At 37.8% G+C, this 20,335-nt stretch overlaps 1 protein-coding gene across 1 annotated transcript in view; it reads right to left on the bottom strand.

Annotated features, from left to right (window-relative positions):
* Positions 1 to 20,335, bottom strand: part of PCSK2 (proprotein convertase subtilisin/kexin type 2) — a 284,945-nt gene that overhangs the window by 218,597 nt on the left and 46,013 nt on the right. The window contains exon 2 of the mRNA XM_080683185.1: positions 6,094 to 6,198. Within this exon, the coding sequence (XP_080539311.1) occupies positions 6,094 to 6,198 (105 nt within the window). The remainder of the gene's footprint in view (positions 1 to 6,093; positions 6,199 to 20,335) is intronic.

Here is a 20,335-nt window from a genome sequence, read left to right as displayed (position 1 = left end):
GCATATTAGGCTTTTATTATATAGAATGTTTCCTGTACCTCTGTCTCTCCTTCTCTATCTTCTCCTTCATTATCTAGCTTCTGGCTTATTTTATTTCTCTGTTTGGAGTAGACATGGCATAGGTACCCAGGAACACTTGCTAGCCAAGGGAGAGTCTCTCTTAGGAATTCTAGCTAATCTATACCTCTGAGGCTTTGAGAGTTGAAGGAATAATTTCATTCTATGCTTAAACCCCACCAATGACCAACTCTATTCTTGCATAGCTTTATTGATAGGCCCTGGACTATTAGGATCATGCATCACAGACAATCATTTCCCTGTGAGAACCCCAACTTCAAATAGGTTGTTCCCTTGTCCAACTAGGAGAACTAAATCCAGATTGGAAAAGATAGTCACCATTGTTGGGGACTCGACTTTCTTTTTTGAACTTTCATAAAGTTGTGTGTGACTCAAGCACACATCCACCTTTTGTACTTCCACTTCAGGATAGAATAACCTTTTGGCCCAATGCATGCTACAAGGAAATGAGAACATAAAAAAAAGGCAGTCAGAATGGCATCTGGAATAAAAGTTCTACAGACATACAGAATACTATTGTATTTGCCATAATATTTAAATAAACTTACTATGCCTGTGTTTTTTTTTTTTTTATAGGTAAAATATAATTAATTCTATCTGTTTCCTCTTTTCTCTCAAAAAGAGCCCGAGTCACATAGCACATTCTAGAAGATAAATTGGAGAATTCCTATACATGTCTTAGTGCAGTATCTCAAAACCTCAAACTTCACCATTTTAGAGTTAATAAATATAAAGACAAGAAGACAACCTATTCTTTGGTATAAATTATTATATAAAGATACTAAACCTTTCTAATTTCTGTTTTCACCCAAACCCCAGGCTGAGAAATTCTCATGCGTTCACTGTGATGGTAAAGAGAAGACATCTGAAATTCTTCAGTTACCCACTGGAGGAAGGCTTGGTCACCCTCTCCATGCCTCCCCACCCCCCAAAAACAGAAAGATGTGGAGGAAGTGATTTTTCTCCATGACATTTTCTATTTGAAGGTAGATTTTATAAAAGATAATGGTGCTTTCCCTTCTTTTTTCTAATTTTTAATCTAGTCAAATATAAATCAAAAGAAAGACACAATATGTACAAGTGGCATGTCATTATCATAAAATACTATGACTGATATTAGGTGTTTGAGAAGGATTAGAAGCTAAGTTTAGCAATTGTGACAAAATTTTATGTAACTTGTGGAGGAGGAGAGTAAATAATTTCTTTGCTTGCTTTGACCTGCTGAAGTTCCAGTATTCTTTTCATAAAGATGTATATGGATTGTGAATACCAGTAAATTGCTCTGTTGTTGCTCTGATCATCTCATGGACTCCTTCAGATCATATTTTCCATGTCATCTATGCTTAATCTTTCCTATCTAAGTCTATGTAGCACTGTACAAAATGTTCACTATTCATGGCTAAATTACTCCATCTGAGTTAGACCTAAAAGCATTATTGTGTCATGTCAGAAAAGGACCCAAACTAGTCCTGTCAACCACCTGTGTCTCAACCATGATAATAAATCCATTTTTAAAAACAATATCAATTATTGTATTATTAACTTGCACAAACAAAAAAAGCACGATTCACTTATTATTTTGATGTTTATAAACAAATCACACCAGTCACATCCAGTTAATTTTAAAGAATAGGTAAAATTCTCTTTTATTCTGGTGGTATGGTTCTGTGGGATTTTTGAAAGACTATCCTGAGAAACTAACTTTTGTGGGTTTTTGGAGTACACTAAAGCTTCACAAATATGCTCAGATTAAACCTTTGAAAAACAAAAATAGGTCACATAATCCAAGTGGTTATCATCCAGATCATTAGATATGTACATACATTTAGATAAGGAAAACATCCATTCTTTGAGATGGAACAGAGAAAAAATTTCAGTTGACTAATAGGAGTTTCTGACTTGTAAGTTTAAAAGAGGTTTAAAAATGATTTTAAATAATAATTGTAAGATCTAGCAGAATTGTTTAGAAAAGGTAATAAATGCTTATTATTCTTGAATTGAATATAAGTCCTCTCATCAAATGAAGTTTAGGTTATTTTTTTTGTTAAATTATTGGGCTTCCATATGAGTAGTGTGTGTTACTCATTGAAAAACGTGAGTTTGTGTTTTTGAATGTATTTCATTTCAATGTTATTCATCATATACACAAATATAGTTCAACAGAAGTGTGAACAAATATTATCTTAAATACATTTATTTTCCACATACTTGTAGAAATTTCGGGGTTTAATATGTAGACCATGGGCCACAATTAGGTTTGGTGTCAAGATTTGTTGATGCTACTCTTAGCCAGAGTTTAACAAATCTCACCTGGATGTATTTATTAAATTTTCAAATAATTTTAGCTACCAAAACTTTTAAAACATATTATTCTTGCTTTGGTGGTTGTACCAGGATGGTGAATATACAAGGAATATAGTGTGCTAGACTTTCAAAATAAAAAACTGGTTCTTCATGGGATTCTCCGTGACAAGATTTAGAAATAATGAAATGATAATTTGTTTTCTTTACTCTCAATTAAGAATGCATTTAAAGGAAGAGGTCAAGGAAAGCTATACTTCTGTTTCCTAATGGATACACATTTTAGAATAGGGTTAAAAATATATGATGAGAGCCTGACTGGCATGGCTCAGTGGTTGACCATCGACCTATGAATCAGAATTCCTGGTCAGGACATATGCCTGGGTTGCAGGATTGATCCCCATTGTGGGGTGTGTCAGAGGCAGCCAATCAATGATTCTCTCTCATCATTGATGTTTCTCTCCTTTTCTCTTCCTCTCTAAAATCAATAAAGATATTAAAAAAATAAGATAAGAAAAAATAATACTTCATGGATTAAAACCCTGAAGAACAATTATTAATCTATTATGTATTCAGAACTGCAGAACACCAAGATATCCAGAAAAAACCTCACAAGACACAACTTTTCCTTTTAGCAGAAAGAAATGGAAAGGCAAGAACACCTTTAAAACAGTCTGTATCAGACTCTATTTTCTTACTATTGCACTATATACTGTTGAGCAAATATAGACATATTGAAAGCAACACTTTATTGGCCTAGACAAAAAGCACTTATGATCCTTTTTCTAGTCTTTTCTGTAGTTTTCCTTAAACATAAAAGTTAGTTGCTAAGTGAGGGACAAACATCCTTGGAATTTCTATTTTGAAGTTAGAGCAAAACCAAAATCAGATTTTGTTCTCTATCTTTTTCTTGTTTATTTCTTGGGTTGGTAGCAGTCCTTGGTGGTTTCTTTGGCTAAAAAGCTAGGTGGGTGGTTTCATCCCTGAGAGCCTATAGCAGCTCAAGCTTCCTGCTCTATGTGCATGGTTCCTTGGGCTGTGCATTCTTCTTCACAAGTGGAAGGACAGCCAGGGAAGGAGGCCAGGAAGCAATACAGAGACAAAAGGAAAAAGGAACCTGGGGCCAGAAACATGTTTAAGTTTGTATAGGTCTAGAAGACAACACATTTCAGAGAATGATTGAACAACTTGCTTTTAACATCTTGAGTCATAAGATGTAACTTGCAATATCTATGCCAGAGACAAAAGCCTGGATCAATAATCCTTTCTGGCTACCTGGTTCTTCCCCTTTTCTCTCTATAACTTCTATTTACTTTTTGTTGTTGTTGTTGGCATCCTGTTTGAATGTGCCTGAGAACCCAAAATGTGAGGCATCCTAACACTTGCCCTATTTGCCCTTTTATTTACGGTGTGAAAGCCCATAGGGCAGAATCCTCACATTGCTACTTTTGCAGTGCTCATAGTTAATGATGCCTTTTGTTAAAGAATAGTCAGTCCCATGTTTTGCCATCAGCTGATGCCAAAATTAGATGACAAGAATATCATGCAGGAAAGACTCAGGCCTTAATCTAATATTTTAAAACAAGGCAGCCATCAGTAACAGTTTGTTTGTGTTTTTTTAAATAAAGAATTATGAGATTTTATGCTTTATTTCTTTCCTGGAATGATTTTATTATTGACAACAGACTTGGCATTTAACCTTAATGATAAGACAGAGAAAAGGTGCAGGAGATTTATGATCTTCAGTTTCCCTGCTATCTTTTGTTAATCTTCATGGGCAGGGAAGATGAATACCTCTACCAGGTAGAGGCAGAGGGCTCCCAAGACCCTTATAATGGCAATGAAGGTAGAATGGATGCCCCTTTTGGTTAAAGTAGATAATATTTTGAGGAGAAAAACAAATGATTAGAATCAGTGCATGATTTCATTTCTTATTACCCATCCCATCTAATTTCCTTCTCTTTTTGAGACATCACTCCACACTTTAAGAATCAGCATTTCAAAGGTCATTTCAAGTAAGTGCAAGAATAAGAAAACCTTAGTCTTCCAATCCCAAGAAGTGTCTCTGAACCAATGACTTCTTAGTTTCACTGTTCCTCAGTTCTTTTTCCTAGCCCAAATCTTTCAAGCATCTTTTCTTCTGCTCCAGTTTCTTTTATGTGTTTCTCCCTTAGTGACCTTGGAGCAACATTTTTAGTCATGGAAGAGGAGAAACCAATGGGACTTAAAAGAAAATGTATAAATAAAAGGAAAAGAATTGGCCATAAAGGGCAAGATCAAGATGAAGTGTAGGGAAAACCAGTGTCCTAGTGTACCAGAGTGGTCTTTACTGGTGCACTCCCTGGATTCACAGATGAGAAAGACAGGATCCCTGTCTGTGAGCAAGGGCATCCCGGGCACTGAATTGTATAGTCAGGTTAAGGCTGCTATAACACAGAAAAAGGAACTTCTCCCTTAGATAGTGGTTCCAGCTTCTACAACAGACGCTTTGAGAATGCTTGGCATTGGCTGGCAGCACATGCAGCTTGAATCAGTCTGTCAGTAAAGATAAAGTGGTTTCTCAGAGTAGAATTTCCACTACAGGGAATGTGGGATCCCCTGGGTTGAGGAATTAAAGGGAAATTGCCTATGACCTGTTAGTTGGTGATCTGCTGGGAACCCTGTTTCATCTACATTGCTAATGAAAGCCCAAATTAAACTCAGTCAAACGTTCACATGAAAAGCCCCACCAGAATGAATTTACAAATTCCATAAGCTCAAAAGGAGTCTCATGTGGAAATCCACAACTCAAACATCTGACCCTCTTTACATCCACTTTCCTTCAAGAGTCCTGGTGAAGAGTTTATGCATCTTTGATGCATAAAGAGCAACTTGCCTGGGCTGTTAATTTTCCTCTCAGTGAACTGCATAGGGAAAATCAGAATCTATCCAACTGAATGTGTATGTAATATATGGGATGCCCACAAAATTTGAAGAGGAAATCTTCAGGGATGATCAATTTCTATTCTGAAAACAGAGAATTGGAACACTGAAAAAGTTGCCACTTCAGTTAAGATGATAAGTTTGGTTCCAGGAATATTGAATTTAAACTGCTAGGAAAAATAGATAATGAGACCTGGATTCCCAGAATAAGGTAAAGATTGGAGGTTAAAAAAATAAGGGACATGAGCATTAAAAAGACCATTGAAATATGGTGATAAATTTAATCAGTGTGAGAAAATACAAGGTGAGAAGAGGAGCAGAGAGGCTCCCATGACTGCAACCATCATGGATACTGAGAAGCCCACTGCCTATTGTGAGCTCATTTCCTTCATTCCTAATATGGGGCATGGCAACTTCCTCAGAACATGAGGATTCACCAGTAGAAATCTTCTATAAAATGACTCCCTAACCTGGGTGGTGTCTTTCCACCCATCACAGGCCAAAACATCTTCCCAGGCAATCAGAAGGTCTCACACAATAATGCAGGAGAAGACAGCCAGTAAAGGGTGGTATCCTTGTTACTCTTCTCCCAGTTCTATTAAGGGTTTATTTATAATACACAAGATAGAGGAGCAGAGAGTCCTTGGTGCCACTCTGCCAAGGAACCAATTGGCCCATCTCAATACATTGAATGCTTTTACTTCAAAATTCCCTGCCTACCCTCTTTATACTACCCTAGTGAGTCTGCATCTGGTGGCAGAAATTAGAAGATAGGTTTCCAGGAAAACTTACCCTGGGGTCTCTCTCCAGCAGCTGCTTGTGGTGTAGGCTGCGTTTTCTCCTGGCCTTTGCAAGGCCATTGTGATAAAAGTGATACAGGCCTTCAGTGAAAGGGAGCTGTGAAGAGTCAAACAGACACATGAAATGGTTAGCTTCTGAGGGTGGCCCCAGAACAGGGACATCAAAGCTGTAGCTGCATGTTGAGGCTCTATAGGATAGAAGTGTTTATGAGAAAACCACTGACAACCTTCAGAAATAGAGGACCATTCAGACTTGGTCCTCTATTTCCCTATCACTGTACTCCTTCCCTTTTTTCTATCTTTTCTTACATAGTACCTATTACCCTTCCTTCGACAAATACCTTCTATTCTTTCCTCCATTTCTTTAGTTTCTACTCATCTTTCAATTTTCTGTTCTCCTCCCGTCCATGGTCTACATATCAAGCCCCCCCACCCAGCAGGGCTTGACCATGGAGCCTTGCCTTTATATTCATACCTAAACCAACTTCTCCATTCTCCTCTCGGACTCGTGTTTATACTCCATACTGGATTGCTCCAGCATTGTGTTATGACCTAGTTCTGTCTTCACAGCTACATTATCTGTCTTATGTCTTGGACTTTCTCTGTGACCCCTTGATGCCTTTCATCATGCTGGGCACAGTGTAACCATATAAATCTAGTTAGTACCTGCTGGATGACAGGCCAGGTTTCCCTCTATCTCCCTTTCCTAAAGATCCTTGGCATTAGATATGAGTGTCAGATCTAGTTAGAGAAACCGCAATAGTAAGAACTTGCCTGGGACTCAGGCCCTATAAAAATCTAGGTGAACCTAAAGAGAACTGTCACTGGTTCTATGATTCAAGGAAATTTGGTGAGGAAAATCTTAACCTAGGAATTAGGAGACCTAGATGTGGCTCATGTCTATTACTATCTAACATTAGGAAAGTCATTTCCCCTCTGGGGATATTTTTCTCTTCTCCTTTATGAAAATGGAGCCTCATAGTTTCCTGATCTCTCCCCTTTCTCCATATATCTTCATATTTATAAAGTTATGTTGTTTGTAGTTCTTAACTTGATCAACATATTTAATCAAACCCTCAAAAATTATAGCCAAAATCATGGACATATATGCATTTCTCTGGAGATATGAGACATGGTTTTCATAAGATTCTCAAGGGGTTCCAGAACCAAAAGCATTTTACTACTCTAAATATTTGTTATTGAAACTTTTAAGTATGTACATTGCCACCTATGATTTGGAAGAAAAGGGAAGGGGATGTGGATGCTTTGAACTAAGGTTTTACCAATCAATGTAAGTGGAGTCAATTTGAGATTTTTAGATCAAGCATATTCCAATATGCACACAGAGACCCTTATCAAAAAGTAAATAAAATCTTATTGATTCAGCCTTTAAGGAAATCTCAGTTCAATCATTAGTTGGCCATAAAGCTAGTAAGCAGAGATTGAGTGGCACGTTATAGGAAGTCACTAAAAAACAAAACCAAAATACAGCAATAGCCACAATAGCAAAAACAGTAAACCCAGAGAGTACACACACATACACACACACACACATGTCCAGGGTTACAACATTGTATTACTTAAAATGTCCAGTTTAAAAGAAATTATGAGGCACACGCACACACACACAATGAACATATGGCCCACACATATGGAAAAAAGCAGTAAATAAAAACTTTCTGAGGAAGTTCAGATGTTGAACTTCCTAGACAAAGACTTTAAATCAGCTCTTATAAATATATTTAAAAAAAGTCTAAAGGACCCATGTCTAAAGAAAAGGAAAGTATTAGATGATATGTTAGCAAATAGAGATTGTTAATAAAGAAATAGATATTATTTAAAAAGAACAAAATAGAAATTTTAGAACTAAAGGTACAATAATTGAAGTAACTTTTTAAATGGAGGGTTTCAATAGCAGATTTAAGTTGGCAGAAGAATCAGCATACATAAAGATAAATCAATTGGGATTACATAGGTTACTACATAGGTACTATGCAGTACCTATGTAGTAACCTATGTAATCCCAATTGATTTATGGGACACTATCAAGGATACTGTGTAATCCCAATTGACTACGGGACACTATCAAGGATACTTACATAAACATAATGGGAGTCTCAGAAGGATAAGAAAGAGAAAGGAGCAGAAACAATAAGAAAGTAATAATGTTAGAAAACATTTCTAATTTTATGAATTTAATTACAAATTAATTATACATGTTATAAAATTAATATATACACCCAAGCTTAACAAATTCAAGGCAGGATAAAATCAAAGAGATGCACACCTAGACATGGCATAGTCAAACTTTCGAAAGTCAAAGATAAAGAGAGAATCTTGAAAGCAGCACAGTAAGAAAAAAAAAATGAGATATCACTAAGACTAATAGTGACTTTTTATCTGAAGCTATGCAAGTCAGAAGGCAGCCAAGCAGCATGTTCAAAGTGCTGAAAGAAAAAGATGGTCAATTAAGAATTCTATATTTAGTGAAACTATCCTTAAAAAGTGAAGAAGAAATTCAGATATTCCTGGAAAAACAAAATACAGAGAATTTATTGCTAGCACATCTGCCCTGGTGGAAGTGCTACTAGCAGTTCTTTAGACTAAAAGGAAAGGACACTAGACATTAATGTGAACACACATGAAGAAATAAATAGCAACAATAAAGGTAAATAAATAGGTAAGTATAAAAGATAATGTAAATGCATTTTTTTGTAGCAACCTTTTTCTTTCTTTCTGATTTAAAAGACAACTACATAAAGCAATAATTATACAACTATGTTTATGGGTTTATAATGTATAAGAATAATAATCACACAAAAGAGAGCAAAGGGGACATAGCTACATTGGAGCAAAGTTTTTGTATACTTTTGCAATTAAGTATACTTTTGTACTAAATTATTTATAATGTTAATTGTAATCCAAGAGTAACCACTAAAAAAATAACTAAAAATATCCTATCTAATAAAGAGGGAATATGCTAATTGACCATCACTCTATCATAAAGATGGTTGCACCCAAGCTGAGGCCAAGTTCCCATAAGGAGCCTATACGAGCAATCAGCAGGGACCTGAGGCTATGCCCTCCCCCACCCCCATGGGGCAGGGGACCTCAGGCCATGCCCCCTGCCCTGGCATCAGACTGGGGGATCTCAGGCTGCACCCCCCGCCCCAGTGCCAGGCCAGGGGACCTGAGGCCATGCCCCCCATCCGGCGGGGCTTGACGGGGGATCTCAAGGTGCACTTCCCGTCCTGGTGCTGGGCTAGGGTTCCTCAGGCTGCTCCCCCGACCCCAGCGCCAGGCCAGGGGACCTCAGGCTGTGCCACCCCCCAAGGTGGGGCTTGATAGGGGACTTCAGGCCATGCCCCCTGCCCCAGCACTGGGCCAGGGGACCTGAGGCTGCACCCCCCTGCCTGGCTGGGCTTAACAGGGGACCTCAGGCTGTGCCCCCCACCCAGCAGGGCTTGACAGGGGACCTAAGGTGCACTCCCAGTGGTGGGTCAGGGGAACTCAGGCCATGCCCCTGCCCAGCGGGGCTTGATGGGGGACCTGAGGCTGTGCCCCTCTCCCGGTGCTGGGCTGGGGGACCTGAGGCTGCGTCCCCCCACCTGGTGGGGCTTGAAAGGGGACCTCAGGCCATGCCCCCCACCCAGCAGGGCTTGACAGGGGATCTCAGGCCATGTCCCCCACCTGGGGGGGGGCTTGATGGAGGACCTCAAGGCATGTCCCCCACCCTGGTCTTGGCTGGGGGACCTCAGACCATGCTCCCCATCCTGGCACCGGGCCAGGGGACTTGAGACTATGCCCCCTGCCTGGCAAGGCTTGACAAGGGTGGGACTGGCTTGGTCTGGATCTAGCCCAATGGAAGGGTGGCCGGCCGGGTCTGAGTCTCATGTGATTTTGGGGTGCATGTGGGTGGGCGGGGACTTGACTCTGGGTCCCGTGATGTGCCCCAGACTCTGACAGGAGGAAGGTTTTCATCTTCATTTTACTAATTTTCTTTCATCTCTGACACTTCTATTATAGAGAAAGGGCAAATAGCAGTATTAAATTATTTCCTCTAATGAATCCCCTTTTAATGTGCACGAATTTTGTGCACTGGGTAACTAGTAATAAAATAAACAACAAAGTACTTAAAATGAACACTAAAATATTTGACACAAAATAGCAATTTTTGTGGAATAGAGAAACAAAAATTATCTAAGATATATAGAAAGAACATAATGAAATGCCAAGTATAAATCTTACCTCATCAAATGTAAATTAACTGAAAACTCTAATCAAAACTGGAAATTGACAGAATTGATGAAAGAACTCAACCTCATTATTCTATTATATGCTAGCTATAAGATCTATATTTTAGATTCAAATATATAAATAAGTTGGAAGTGGAGGGATGTATATGCATATCCCTATACTTATACATAAACATAACCATAAGGAAAGAGGACTGACTACAAATATATTTGACAAAAATGATTTTAAGGAAAGAATTGTTGCTATATAGACAAGTAATGACTTTTTATGACAATAAAAGGGTTAATCCATAGTAAAGAGAAAGAAATGTAAACATATGTGCATCTGGCTACAAAGCCCCCAAATACATAAAACAAAATCTGATATAATTAAGAGAAAAATATTACAAATCATCACTAATAGTTGGAGACTTAAGCTCATTTTCAACAATGTATGGAACAAGCAGGCAGATCAAAAAGTAAGTTGGATACTTAATAAAACTATAAACCAATTAGACTTAACAGATGTCTATAGACCATTTCACCGAAAAACATCAGAATACATATACTTTTCAAGTACTTGTGAAACTTGTTGTTTTTTTTTTTAAAGATGAATCATATTTTAGGCCATAAAACAAGTCTCAATAAATTTAAAAGGAGTAAACTAACAAAGTATGTTATGTAATCATAATTTCTAATTACATTAAAAATTAATAAAAGATAAATTGGAAAATTCAGAAATAATGTAAAAATTAACATACTTTTAGATAATGAGTCAAAGAAGAAATCACATTGAATATTAGAAAATACTTGGAGTTGAATGAACACAAAAACACAGAATCAAAACTTATAAAATGCAGTCCAAGTAATGCTTAGAGAGAAACTCGCAAATGCCCATAAAAGGGGAAAATCTCAAATCAATAACCTAACTTTGAACCTTATGAAACTAGAAAAAGAAGAACAAACTAAATCCAAAACAAACAGCAAGGAAATCAGAGAAATTGGAAGATTCAAGTTGTAATAAATGAAATAGAAAATAGAAAAATAATAGAGAAAATAAAAAACCAAAAGTTATTCTTTGAAAAGTTCAATAAAATTGATAAACATCTAGAAATACTGACCAAGAAAAGACTCAAATGAGTAAACACAGTAATGAAAGAGGAGACATTACTAACCACCCACAGAAATACTTTAGGGAGTACCAAAAATAATTGTATGGCAACAAATTAGAAAAACTTGGTGAAATAAATAAACTTCTAGAAAGACATAAATTTCCAAAATAGAGTCAGAAGATAAAATATTTGAATAAGTAAAGAGATTGAATTGGTAATTTAAATACTTTCTAAAAAATAAAACCCAAGGCCTAGATGACTTTACCAGTGAATTCTAACAAAAGTTGACAAAATTTATACCAATTCCTCATAAAATCTTCCCCAAAAATGGGAGATGAAGGAATACATCTCTGCTCATTCACTGAGGCTAATATTGCCCTGATACAAGAACCAAAGATATCACACATAAAATGAGAAAATTACAAATATAGACCAAAAAATCTTCATCAAAATATGAGCAAACTGAATCCAGCAATATATAGAGTTATGCACGATGACCAAGTCAAATTTATCCCAGGAATGCAAAGTTGTTTTAATAGTTGAAGATCAATAAATCTAATAACCATATCAGTAGAATAAAGGACAAAACCACATGATTATCTCCATAAAAGCAGAAAAAGCATTTGACAAAATCTAACACTTTTATGATAAAAAATTCAAAAAATCAGAATGGAAGGGAATATCTTCTAACTGATAAATGTGTCTAAAAATCCACAGCTAACCTATTTAATGGTGAAAGGCTGACTGCTTTCCCCTTAAGATCAGAACAAGACAAGGATGTGTGCTCTTGCCACTTATATTCAACAGTGTACTGGAGGTTCTCACCAGGTCAGGTAGGAAAAAAAAAGGAAATAAAGGCATCCAGATTGAAAAGGAAAGGAACTTATCTCTATTTGCAGAAGACGTTACCTTGTTCATAGAAATTCCCCAGAAAAATGTTAGGGGCAGAAATAGAATAGTGGGTACTAGCTATAGTTATAAGAAATATTAATCATGCTCTGTGAAATATTAATTATACTGTTAACTGTGACTGTTCTGATGAGAGAAAGCACATTCTGACCTAGCTGAGAGTAGCACGAATGCCCTGGGACATGGGAGTTAACCTTGGAATGAAGTCTATTCTCCTATCATCATGGAAATATTAGCAACTGTGTTGCTGAAACAATCTGGTGTGGAGGCACACTCCCTTTATGACCCCCAAGCCTGCATTACCTGTAATCATTTTAACTTGCCTACTTCCCCATGCTTGTAATTCCTACTTTCCCAAGTAATCTTTGTCCTTCTACCCAATATAAGCAGTTGTCTTATGGGGATGAAAAGGGTAGAGCAGATTTTCGTGCATGACCTGCTGCTCTCCCATACTGTTGGCTTTATTGGAATAAACACTCATATGTGATTCAACCTTATCTCTGCTTAATTGGCTCAAGTAGTGACAGGCAGCCTGGACCCATTAGTGGTCTGGTTTCATGTCTTTTGTACATTTTTCTATTCTTTGTCATAATTCAGGCATTGTATTTGGGGCTAGAGAGACAAACATAAATATGAAATGTCTCAGCCTGCAAATAGCTCATAATCCACTGGAGAAATCAGATTTGCATGCAGCAGCAAATGAACGGTGCTCTGTGATATAGTGGTTTAAGGGCATGAGTTCTGAAATCAGACTGCCTTGTTCTAATTTCTGGTTCTCCCATTTAATAGCTGTATGACCTTGGGGAAGTTATTGAACTCTTCTTTCTGGGCCTCAGATTATTCATTTTATAAAGCCACTAGTGGCCTGGTGCATGAAATTTGTGCATGGGGGTTGGGGGTGGGGAGGGGTGGTTCCCTCAGCCCAGCCTGCACCCTCTCCAATCAACATCCCTCTCACAATCTGGGATCGCTGGCTCCTAACTGCTCACCTGCCTGCCTGCCTGATCGCCCCTAACTGCCTCTGCCTGCCTGCCTGATCACCCCTAACTGCCCTCCCCTGCTGGCCTGATCTCACCCAGTCTCTGTCTCTCTTTGTTTTTCTCAGCAGTCCTCCAGGCCTTCCTGCCTCCCTATCTCCCTCTTCCTCTTTCCTGGTTGGGAGGTGGTGGGGCCAGTGGGGGTCGCTCCACCATCTGCCTGCCCTCACTTCCATCCAGGCCTCTTCAGGCCCAGTCTGTTTTGTTTCCTCATCCTGAGAGAGGCTCCAAGAGCAAGCTGGGAGGGAGGGAAAGAAAGGGAGAAAAGGCTGTGAGCTGGTGGGTGCTGTGTGTATCTGTGCGTGTGTGTGGTTGTGAGTGAGTGTGAGTGCCAGCCTTGTCTCCCCCGTCCCCATTTCTGCTGCCACAAGTCCCCACCCACCAGAGCCTGCTATGCGTACAGCCTGGGCATTAGGTCAAGCTTCTGGTCATTGTGGATGTGACGGACCCAGGGTTTTTATATATTAGGATTCCTTCTCATCATGACAATTAAGTGGGATAATGCATAGAAAGAGTTTTAAATAATGCCTGGCACATAGTGAGCACTCATTTTTATCATTAGAGTACAGTGTGCTGTAACAGACTTATGGACAAGGGGCCATTGGAACACAACAAAATACTATTTCAGTCAGAAGGACTACACAGGGAATGTTTCATGAAATTTCTGGAGAAAGGGAAAGGTATTCATACAAAAGGAATCTTTTCCCTTTTTTAATCAAACTATATATTTTCCTGATATTTCAATTTTTTTTTTTTTTTTTTTTTTTTTTTTTTTTTTTTTTTTTTTTTTTTTTTCAAATTTTTATTAAGGTATTATATGTGTACATATCTTACCATTGCCCCCCACCCCTACCCCACTCCCATACATGCCCTCACCCCCCAATGTTTTGTATCCGTTGCTTACTCTTATATACATGCATATAAGTCCTTCAGTTGATCTCTTATTTCCCCCACCTCTCCCTAACCTTACCACTGTAATTTGACAGTCTGTTTGATGCTTTACTGCCTCTGTAACTATCTTTTTGTTCATCAGTTTATAATGTTTTTCATTATCCCCAAATGAGTGGGATCATGTGGTATTTTTCTTTCATTGACTGGCTTATTTCACTTAGCATAATGTTCTCTAATTCCATCCAAGTGCCTACAAATGGTAGTAATTCCTTCTTTTTTACGGCAGCATAGTATTCCATTGTGTAGATGTACCATAGTTTTCTGATCCAGTCATCTGCTGATGGGCACCTAGGCTGTTTCCAAATCTTAGCTATTGTAAATTGTGCTGCTATGAACATAGGGGTGCATATATCCTTTCTGATTGGTGTTTCTGGTTTCTTAGGATATATTCCTAGGAGTGGGATTACTGGGTCAAATGGGAGTTCCATTTTCAGTTTTTTGAGGAAACTCCATACTGTTCTCCACAGTGGCTGCACCAGTCTGCATTCCCACCAGCAGTGCACGAGGGTTCCTTTTTCTCCGCATCCTCGCCAACACTTGTCGTTTGTTGATTTGTTGATGATAGCCATTCTGACAGGTGTGAGATGGTATCGCATTGTTGTTTTGATTTGCATCTCTTGGATAATTAGTGACTTTGAGCATGTTTTCATGTGTCTCTTGGCCTTCCTTCTGTCTTCTTTCGAAAAGATTCTATTTAGGTCCGTTGCCCATTTTTTTATTGGATCCTTTATCTTCCTTTTATTAAGTTGTATAAGCTGCCTGTAGATGTTGGAAATTAAACCTTTATCAGTGATACCATTTGCAAATATGTTCTCCCATACAGTGGGGTTTCTTGTTGTTTTGTTGATGGTTTCTTTTGCTGTGCAAAAGCTTTTTATTTTGATGTAGTCCCATTTGTTTATTTTCTGTTTGGCTTCCATTGCCCTAGGGGCAGTATCACTGAAAAAGTTCTTTTGGCATATGTCTGAGATTTTGCTGCCTGTGGATTCCTCTAGTATTTTTATGGTTTCCCGTCTTATATTTAAGTCCTGTACCCATTTTGAGTTTATTTTTGTGTATGGTGTAAGTTGGTGATCTAGTTTCATTTTTTTGCATGTATCTGTCCAATTTTCCCAACACCATTTATTAAAGAGACTGTCTTGACTCCATTGTATGCTCATGCCTCCTTTGTCAAATATTAAATGCGCATATTGGTTTGGGTCGATATCTGGATTCTCTATTCTGTTCCATTGATCTATATGTCTGTTCTTGTGCCAGTACCAGGCTGTTTTGAGGACAGTGGCTTTGTAATACAGCTTGAAATCTGGTATTGAGATCCCTCCTACTTTATTCTTCTTTCTCAGGATTGCTGTGGCTATTCGGGGTCTTTTTTTATTCCAGATGAATTTTTGGAGAGTTCTTTCTAGGTCTGTGAAATACGCCGTTGGTATTTTAATGGGGAGTGCATTGAATCTATAGATTGCTTTGGGTAGTATGGACATTTTAATGATGTTGATTCTACCAATCCATGAACATGGTATGTTCTTCCATCTGTTTACATCTTCCTCTATCTCTTTTTTCAGGGTCCTGTAGTTTTCCGCATATAGGTCTTTTACCTCCTTGGTTAGGTTTATTCCTAAGTATCTTAATTTTTTTGGTGCAATGGAAAATGGGATTGCTTTTTTAGTCTCTCTTTCTGTAAGTTCATTGTTGGTGTATAGAAATGCCATAGATTTCTTGGCATTAATTTTGTATCCTGCTACATTGCCGAATTCATTTATTAAGTCTGTTAGTTTTTTTATGGAGTCTTTCGGATTTTTTATGTACAATATCATGTCATCTGCAAATAAGGACAGCTTTACTTCTTCTTTTCCAATTTGGATGCCTTTTATTTCTTCTTCTTGTCTAATTGCAGTGGCTAATACTTCCAGTACTATGTCAAACAGGAGTGGTGAGAGTGGGCATCCCTGTCTTGTTCCTGTTCTTAGGGGAAATGGTTTTAGTTTTTGCCCATTGAGTATGATGTTAGCTGTGGGTTTATCATATATAGCTTTTATTATGTTGAGGTATGATCCTTCTATTCCCACCTTGTTGAGAGTTTTTATCAAGAAAGGGTGTTGGATTTTGTCAAATGCTTTTTCTGCATCAATTGATATGACTATGTGATTTTTATCTCTCAATTTGTTTATGTGATGTATCACATTTATTGATTTGCGGATATTGAACCATCCTTGCATTCCTGGGATAAATCCTACTTGGTCATGGTGTATGATCTTTCTGATGTACTGCTGGATCCGATTTGCTAGAATTTTATTGAGGATTTTGGCATCTACATTCATGAGGGATATTGGCCTGTAATTCTCCTTCATTGTGTTGTCTTTATCTGGTTTTGGTATTAGGGTGATGCTGGCTTCATAGAAGGAGCTTGGAAGTGTTCCTTCCTCTTGAATTTTTTGGAATAGTCTGAGGAGGATAGGTTTTAGTTCTTCCTTGAATGTTTGGTAGAACTCTCCTGTGAAGCCGTCTGGCCCCGGGCTTTTGTTTGCCGGAAGCTCTTTGATGACTGCTTCAATTTCTTCCATAGTTACTGGCATGTTGAGCTGTTTAGATTCTTCCTGATTGAGTTTTGGAAGGTTATATTTTTCTAGGAATATGTCCATTTCCTCCAGGTTGTCCAGTTTGTTGGAATAGAGTTGTTCGTAGTATTTTTTAACAATCCTTTGTATTTCAGCGGGATCTGTTGTTATTTCACCTCTTTCATTTCTGATCTTGTTTATTTGGGTCCTCTCTCTTTGCTTCTTGGTGAGCCTGGCTAGAGGTTCATCAATCTTGTTTATCCTTTCAAAGAACCAGCTCTTGGTCTTGTTGATCTTTTGTATTGTTTCTTTGGTCTCTATGTCGTTTATCTGTGCTCTGATCTTTATTATTTCCTTCCTTCTGCTTACACTGGGCTTTTCTTGTTGCTCTTTTTCTAACTCTTTGAGTTGTTGGGTTAGGTAATTTATTACCCCTGTTTCTTGTTTTTTGCAGTAGGCTTGTAGAGCTATGAACTTCCCTCTCAAGACTGCTTTCGCTGTGTCCCATAGATTTTGGATTGTAGTGTTTTCATTGTCATTTGTTGTCATGATGTTTTTTATTTCTTCTTTGATCTCTCTGGTAACCCAGTCATGGTTTAATAGCATGCTGTTTAGTCTCCATGTGTTTGATTTCTTTGGGTTGTTTTTATTGTAGTTGATTTCCAGTTTTATGCCACTGTGGTCTGAGAAGATGCTTGATATGATTTCTATCTTCTTGAATTTGAAGAGACTTTGCCTGTGTCCCAACATATGGTCTATCTTTGAAAATGACCCATGTGCACTTGAGAAGAATGTATATTCTGTGGCTTTGGGGTGAAATGTTCTGAAGATGTCAATTAATTCCATCTGGTCTAGTGAGTCATTTAGGATTGATGTTTCTTTGCTGATGTTTTGTTTAGAGGATTTGTCCAATGGTGATAGTGGGGTATTAAAGTCTCCTACTATGATTGTATTGCTGTCAATCTCTCCCTTGATATCCTCCAGGAGTTTTTTTATGTATTTGGGTGCTCCTGTATTGGGTGCATATATGTTTACCAGAGTTATTTCTTCTTGTTGGATTGCTCCCTTTAGTATTATGAAATGGCCTTCCTTATCTCTTGTTATGTCTTTCAGTTTGAGATCTAATTTGTCAGAAATAAGTATTGCTACCCCAGCTTTTTTTTCAGTTCCATTTGCCTGGAAAACCTTTTTCCATCCCTTCACCCTCAGTCTGTGTGCGTCTTTTTTTCTGAGGTGGGTTTCTTGTAGACAGCAGATATATGGGTCGTGTTTTCTTATCCAATCCGTTACCCTATGTCTTTTGATTGGGGCATTTAATCCATTTACATTTAAAGTTATTATTGATAGGTACTTATTTGTCGCCATTCCTATTCTTTACCCCTGTGTTACTTCTTCACTTCCTATTTCTTTTTTTTTACAGCAGACCCTTTAGCATTTCTTGCATTGCTGGTTTGGTGGTAATAAATTCCCTTAGTCCTTTTTTGTCTGTGAAGCTCCTGATTTCACCTTCAATTTTGATTGACAGCCTTGCTGGGTACAGTATTCTTGGATTCAGCCCCTTCCTTTGCATGACTTTGTATATTTCATTCCATTCCCTTCTGGCCTGATGAGTTTCTGTTGAGAAATCAGTTGCTAGTCTGATGGGGGTTCCTTTGTATGTAACTTTCTGTCTCTCTCTTGCTGCTTTTAAGATTCTTACTTTGTCGTTGTTGTTTGCCAATTTAATTATAATGTGCCTTGGCGTCGGTCTTTTGGGGTTCATTTTGCTTGGGACTCTGTGAGCTTCTTGGATTTGTGTGTGTTTTTTCTTCCCTATATCTGGGAAATTTTCTGTCATTATTTCTTCAAAGAGGTTTTCTATTCCTTGCTCAGCTTCCTTTCCTTCTGGAACCCCTATTATGCGGATGTTGTTTTGTTTCGTGTTGTCCCAAAGTTCCCTTAGACTCTCCTCTTGCCTTTTAATTTTTTTTTCTAGAAGTTGCTTTTCTTGGGTATTTTTTTCCATCTTGTCTTCTAGCTCACTGATGCGGTCCTCTGCTTCTTCTAGTCTACTCTTGATGCTTTCTATTGAGTTCTTTACAGCAGCGATGTCATTTTTCATTTCTTCTTGGTTCTTCTTCATTTCCTCTTGGTTCTTGCTCATATTGTCGAATTTGTCTTCCATTCTTTTCAGCCACCTTATGACCATTTCTCTGAATTCTTTTTCTGGAAGGTTGCTTGCCTCCATTTCGTTTACTTCCTTTTCTGGTGATGCCTGCTTTTCTTTCATATGCGGGCTGCCTCTTTGTCTCCCCATGGTCTCTCTTCTCTGGGTGTCTGGTTATGTAGTTCTCGCTCTCCTGGGTTGATTTAAAGGCACAAAATACAGCACTACCAGGTACAACTCACAAGGCACTGAACAGGAATGTATTCACGATATTAATAACCTCCAATAAAGGTGACCACCAGAAAAAAGGCAAATTAGGTGATAGGAGAGAAAGAAGAAGAGGAAAAAAGAAAGAAAGAAAGAAAAAAAGAAAAAAGGAGTGTGAAAATGAAATTGGGAAAAGGGAAAGTAAAGAGAAGAAAAAGAAAAAAAAGTAAGAGAGACAAGAAAGTGACTAAGAGAGAAAGGGGAACAGACTATATATATTGGGGATAAAACTCCAATAGAACAATCACTAATCCCAGCAAATGCCAGCAACAAGTGCCTGGGGATTAGTACAAACTACAACACCAACTAATATGGAGTGAGGCAAGGGAAAGCTGAAGCACAAAACAAACAAAAAAATAAAAGAAGAATAAGCAAAACAATCTCACAAAAAAGCATAAAAATTGGATATAATCTACATTCAAGCAAACAACAACAAAAGGACAGAGAGAAGGACAAGTTTATGGATAGCTCAGACAGCGAAGGGAGAGGTGTATGTGGACTTGGAGCAGGGGATTGGAGATTAGATATGTAAGTAGGGTGAAATTTTAACAAGGGGTAAACAGAAAGAATAGGGAGAATCTAAAGCAGTAAAAGGGTAAGATAAACAGGACTCTGAAAAGGGGGAGGTTAGGAAGAGAGTGATGGCCTAAAGGTAGAGTTGAGATAGAGTAAAACGATGCTAAAGGAAAGATAGAAATAGAATGTAGAACCCTAATCCCAAAATAAAATGAAGAGAAAATAAAATGACACTTAAAAATAAAAAAAAAATAAAAAAGATAAAATAGCAGTAGTAATAATACGGATTGAAAATAAAAATGTAATAATTAAAAAGGTAAAATCAAGTGATGAAAAAAGAAAAAAAAAGTTTCTTGATTAAAAGATGCAAAAAATGAAAATAAAAAAGAATAAAAAAATAAAAAAATAAAAGGTAAAAATAAAATGTGAAGTAGTGAAGGTCATTCACTTCCTCTGTTTTTCTGTTTGGCACGCCTGTTTCTCAGTCCAGACAGTATTGCAGTTCC

Source organism: Plecotus auritus (genome assembly GCF_963455305.1).
Source record: "Plecotus auritus genome assembly, chromosome: 8".
Taxonomy (NCBI): domain Eukaryota; kingdom Metazoa; phylum Chordata; class Mammalia; order Chiroptera; family Vespertilionidae; genus Plecotus; species Plecotus auritus.
Note: the sequence above shows the minus strand (reverse complement) of the source record. Positions and strands in the feature narration are given on the sequence as shown.